The sequence below is a fragment of the Salvelinus fontinalis genome, chromosome 34 (assembly GCF_029448725.1).
Source record: "Salvelinus fontinalis isolate EN_2023a chromosome 34, ASM2944872v1, whole genome shotgun sequence".
Classification (NCBI taxonomy): Eukaryota; Metazoa; Chordata; class Actinopteri; order Salmoniformes; family Salmonidae; genus Salvelinus; species Salvelinus fontinalis.
This window is the reverse complement of record NC_074698.1, coordinates 28,940,998-28,946,402: the sequence shown is the minus strand read 5'-3', so window position 1 is coordinate 28,946,402 and position 5,405 is coordinate 28,940,998. Positions and strand designations below refer to the sequence as shown.

At 44.8% G+C, this 5,405-nt stretch overlaps 1 protein-coding gene across 1 annotated transcript; it reads right to left on the bottom strand.

Moving 5' to 3' along the window:
- Positions 1-1,793: 1,793 nt before the first annotated feature.
- On the bottom strand, positions 1,794-3,155 carry LOC129832785 (antifreeze protein Maxi-like). The gene is made up of 4 exons (XM_055896783.1): positions 2,865-3,155; positions 2,428-2,734; positions 2,012-2,079; positions 1,794-1,940 (listed from the first exon to the last, which is right to left on the bottom strand). The coding sequence occupies exons 1-4, from the start codon at positions 3,153-3,155 to the stop codon at positions 1,794-1,796; spliced, it is 813 nt and encodes a 270-aa protein (XP_055752758.1).
- Between the last annotated feature and the right edge of the window lie 2,250 nt (positions 3,156-5,405).

Genomic DNA, 5,405 nt, shown 5'->3' with positions numbered 1-5,405 from the left:
AAATTGTAAATATTAGATTTATTGCCTACCTCCTCATGCCTTTTGCACACATTGTATATAGATTCTCTTTTTTTCTACCATGTTATTGACTTGTTTATTGTTTACTCCATGTGTAACTCTGTGTTGTTGTCTGTTCACACTGCTATGCTTTATCTTGGCCAGGTCGCAGTTGCAAATGAGAACTTGTTCTCAACTAGCCTACCTGGTTAAATAAAGGTGAAATATTTTTTTTTTTTAATATATAGTTAAATACACTAACTAGGCAAATTCTTATTTACAATGACGGCTGTCGTGTCTCTGATTAAATTATGTGACAGGCTATTTTATCAAATCGATTACTTAACGTTTGATTGGTTACGTGACTGAATTAAACCATGCAACAATAAATTCGTTAAGAACCTGGGGCACCACGGGAGTTTTTATAGAGCTGCTGTCTTCCGAAAAAACTCTTAAAGATCTGAAGATCTTTTATATCAATAGCAGTCAATTATTAATCATCACCTTATTCAGTCTCATCTGAACGTCATAAAATTATTGGTTATCTGCACAAACCCTATTTACTAAATAATCACACATAAATGTACACAGGATGGATCATACATCGATTACTAATTATGTCATAAAAGAAAAAGTCCCTTTGCGGACAAAAACAATATGATGGCTGGTTACACAAAGAAAGGGGGTTGGGTTTGATTGAAAGAGTGGGAAGACTGAGGGACAAAGGGGATTGGGTCTCTATCAGACTTTGAGAAGCTATGCTACCGTAAATACAGAATCTTATGCATTCTAATAACCGCCCATTCAGGAAAAGGAAAATGCAACATATATATTTACACTGAGCTGCGCTTCGATAGATGGGTCGAAGATGGAAGACTGGTTTACCCAACAGAGATCGCCATTGTCCTTTGAAGAATCTTTCTGGTCATAGTGTTGTAGAGCGGATGTGTCGTTCTCATAAGGGAGTTCGTCTGTCATTTCCTAGGCCACGCACATTTACAGCTGCAGCTGATAACTCGACGTCTAGGATGTATCACTTCTTTAGTGAATAACAGTTCAAAGTTCATACCAAGTTGCCATAATCAGCTCATGCTATATTCTGGCTGGTCTAGTCGAAACTCATCCTTCCAGTGTGGTGATCGTCACCTCCACGTTGACGTGGAGCCCTTTTAAACGTATGGACACCAGTCCTCACATCATTGGGAACTAAATGTTAATTTTAGGTTGTAGTTGAAATTGCCCTTTTAACCATATGGACACCAGTCCTCACGTAGTCGGGATTTGTGCAAAAACACACAAACAACACAGACAGACAGACAGAGAAAGAGAGAGAGTGAGAGAACAGGAGGAAAACAAAGATGAGTGACAGGCAGTGAGGTGGTACAGGAGTTCTGTCTCTGTCTCTTTAAGAAGTATGGAGGACTGTTTCAGTGATGAGCATGCAGAGGTAGATGGACAGAGCTGGAGAGAGTGGCTCTGAAGACTGAAATAGAGTTATCTGTGGTGAAACTACACAGTAGAAAACAGCATCTGTACATACTGTGGAGAGAAGCATTCCTCTACATTATAATCCACCAAACCATTACTATACATGCAGTTAACCTTATGCCCAGCCTTCACAGATAGGTTTTCACAGACACAGAAATGCAAAGACCAAGAGCTTGAGAAAGAAAAGTCGTGTCGGCGGACAGTGGAAATAGAGGGCTGAAAAAAGAGGGTCACTGAGGTGGGGACTGGTCAGCGTTGATGATCGATGACCTTTGACCCATGCCTCCTGATCTCAGGTCGGCGGTGGGTCAGGTACCTTTGACTTCGTAGCCGTTGGCCCTGTAGCCCATCATCCTGTGGAGAGTGGTTTGCTTAAAGAGCCAAGAGACACGGGACGCGCTGGAGGAGACAGCCCGTCTGGCCCTGTCTAAGAGGGACGCCAGGACGCTCGCCCGCTGTAGTGGACACACGTGTTAGAGACTGACACAAAGAGACCTAGACAGAGAAAGGACAGCAGGTTAGTTACCTTAGCCAGGCATATAAAAGGTGGAGAAATGGGTCCTTTCCTAAGTGGAAACCCACTTAGCGTCAGCACTAACAAGCGAACAGAAACAGAGAAACACACAAGAAATGGCTGGTTGACTGATCATTTTAGTCTTCTAACGGGACTCAGAGATTTGATAAATTAAGGAAACAGTGTGATATGCACAGATTTATAAACCATCAAACAGAAAGAACCTCCTGTTTACCTTTTTCCTAGGAGAGGAACACTGGGTCATGTTCATTAGGGAATGAAACAGAACGCGTTTTGCAATAGAAAATGAAATGAGCGTCCAGGTTGTCCCTCCATGTTTCAGTCTGTTTTCTTCCGTTTGGTGCCTAACGAACACAACCCTGTTTCACTCCCCAGTCTGTTGTGTGCACACTAGGTACGGTTCTCACCTGTCTTGCTCCTCTGACTCTTGACCGTGCAGTATAAACTGGAGGATGAGGCTGATGATGATGAGATGGCGGCAGCAGCTGCTGCAGCAGAGGCAGCCTGAGACGAGGAAGAGGATGAAAGGGCGGAGGCAGCTGCTGCAGCAGAGGCAGCCTGAGATGAGGAAGAGGATGAAAGGGCGGAGGCAGCTGCTGCAGCAGAGGCAGCCTGAGACGAGGAAGAGGAGAAGGTGGCGGCAGCTGCTGCAGCAGAGGCAGCCTGAGACGAGGAAGAGGAGAAGGTGGCAGCAGCTGCTGCAGCAGAGGCAGCCTGAGACGAGGAAGAGGAGGAGTATGTGGTGAGAGCTTCTTTCCTCTCAGTGTATGGAACAGTCTTTACAGATGTAACCGTTGGCGACCATGGCGTGGCTGTGCTACAGGGTTGATGCCGCCATTCGCACCCGTTGAGCTGTGGCCCGTTTTTGAACTCCTCCCTGGGGGAAACATACAGGGAGGAGGGACTGGTTCAGGGACTGGTTCAGGGACAGGTTCTGGTTCAGGGACATGGACAGGGACTGGTTCAGGGACAGGGACTGGTTCAGAGACATGGACTGGTTCAGGGACTGGTTCAGGGACAGGGACAGGGACTGGTTCAGGGACAGGGACTGGTTCAGGGACAGGTTCTGGTTCAGGGACAGGGACTGGTTCAGAAACATGGACTGGTTCAGGGACTGGTTCAGGGACAGGGACATGGACTGGTTCAGGGACAGGGACTGGTTCAGGGACAGGTTCTGGTTCAGGGACAGGGACATGGACTGGTTCAGGGACAGGGACTGGTTCAGGGACAGGTTCAGGGACAGGTTCTGGTTCAGGGACAGGGACAGGTTCTGGTTCAGGGACAGGGAGCTGGAGGCAGACTGCTGCTGCTGCTTTCTGCTCCTCACCATCCTGAGAGACAGGAGAGAGATTGGTAGAGAATATAGAAGTCAGTGTGTGTATGATTATGAGAATGTGTATGTCTCTCTGTGTATCTACAGTTGAAGTAAGAAGTTTGCATACACCTCAGCCAAAAACATTTAAACTCAGAAATGTCACATTTCCTGACATTTAATCCTAGTAAAAATTCCCTGTCTTAGGTTAGTTAGGATCACCACTATTTTCAGAATGTGAAATGTCAGAATAATAGTGGAGAATGATTTATTTCAGCTTTTATTTCTCTCATCACATTCCCAGTGGGTCAGAAGTTTACATACACTCAATTAGTATTTGGTAGCATTGCCTTTAAATAGTTTAACTTGGGTCAAACGTTTCAGGTAGCCATCCACATCCTTCCCACAATAAGTTCGGTGAATTTTGGCCCTTTCCTCCTGACAGAGCTGGTGTAACTGAGTCAGGTTTGTAGGCCTCCTTGCTCGCACATATTTTTCCAGTTCTGCCCACAAATATTCTATGGAATTGAGGTAAGGGCATTGTGATGGCCACTCCAGTACCTTGACTTTGTTGTCCTTAAGCCATTTTTCCACAGCTTTGGAAGTATGCTTGGGGTCATTGTCCATTTGGAAGACATATTTGCGACCAAGCTTTAACATCCTGACTGATGTCTTGAGATGTTGCTTCAATATATCCACATAATTGTTGTTCCTCATGATGCCATCTATTTTGCAAAGTGCACCAGTCCCTCATGCAGCAAAGCACCCCCACAACATGATGCTGCCACCCCCGTGCTTCCCGGTTGGGATGGTGTTCTTCGGCTTGCAAGCCTCCCCCTTTTTCCTCCAAACATAATGATGGTTATCATAGCCAAACAGTTCAATTTTTGTTTCATCAGGCCAGAGGACATTTCTCCAAAAAGTACCATCTTTGTCCCCATGTGCAGTTGCAAACCATAGTCTGGCTTTTTTATGGCGGTTTTGGAGCAGTAGCTTCTTCCTTGCTGAGTGGCCTTTCAGGTTATGTCAATATAGGGACTCGTTTTACTGTGGATATAGATACTTTTGTACCTGTTTCCTCCAGCATCTTCACAAGGTCCTTTGCTGTTATTCTGGGATTGATTTGCACTTTTCACACCAAAGTACATACATCTCTACGAGACAGAATGCATCTCCCTCCCTTGTGGCCCCATGATGTTTATACTTGCGTACTATTGTTTGAACAGATGAATGTGGTACTTCAGGCGTTTGGAAATTGCTCCCAAGGATGAACCAGACTTGTGGGGGTCTACAATGTTTTTTCTGAGGTCTTGGCTGATTTCTTTTGATTTCCCATGATGTCAAGCAAAGAGGCACTGAGTTTGAAGGTAGGCCTTGAAATACATCCACAGGTACACCTCCAATTGACTCAAATTATGTCAATTAGCCTATCAGAAGCTTCTAAAGCCATGACATAATTTTCTGGAAATTTCCAAGCTGTTTAAAGACACAGTCAACTTAGTGTATGTAAACTTCTGACCCACTGGAATTGTGATACAGTGAATTATAAGTGAAATAATCTGTCTGTAAACAATTGTTGGGAAAATTACTTGTGTCATGCAGAAAGTAGATGTCCTACCGACTTGCCAAAACTATAGTTTGTTAACAATACATTTGTGGAGCGGTTGAAAAACAAGTTTTAACGACTCCAACCTAAGTGTATGTAAACTTCCGACTTCAATTGTATGTGTGTATAATGTTAATATAAGGCTAATATTTCTAACTTTCAGTCTGCATGTGTGCATTTATGTGTGTGTATAGTCTTACTGTGACTCTCTCTGACTGGACCCTGTGTAGTCTTACCATGACTCTGTACGATTGGATCCTCCGCTGCTGTGGTTCTGGGAGGGGAAGTCAGCCAGTCTGTCATTGCCATAGAGACTGCCCGTCATCTGCAGAAGCAGGCTCCACCGCGACATCCTTGGTGAGTTGAACACGGGAGCGATCTGATGCGCCTTCTCAAACTCTAGGGCCACAGTCGAGTAGCTGGAGCTAAGGACAGAAGGAGAGGGAAAGAGAGAGAGAAGAAAGAGA

What these genes read in the sequence shown, in the direction of transcription:
- LOC129832785 (XM_055896783.1), bottom strand. Translation starts at nt 3,155, where the DNA reads ATGTCCCTGTCCCTGAACCAGTCCCTGAACCAGTCCATGTTTCTGAAC. An exon ending in AACGGGCCACAGCTCAACGG is followed by an intron (nt 2,735 to 2,864) that starts GTGCGAATGGCG and finishes TCCTCGTCTCAG; the next exon opens with GCTGCCTCTGCTGCAGCAGC. An exon ending in GAGTCAGAGGAGCAAGACAG is followed by an intron (nt 2,080 to 2,427) that starts GTGAGAACCGTA and finishes TTCGCTTGTTAG; the next exon opens with TGCTGACGCTAAGTGGGTTT.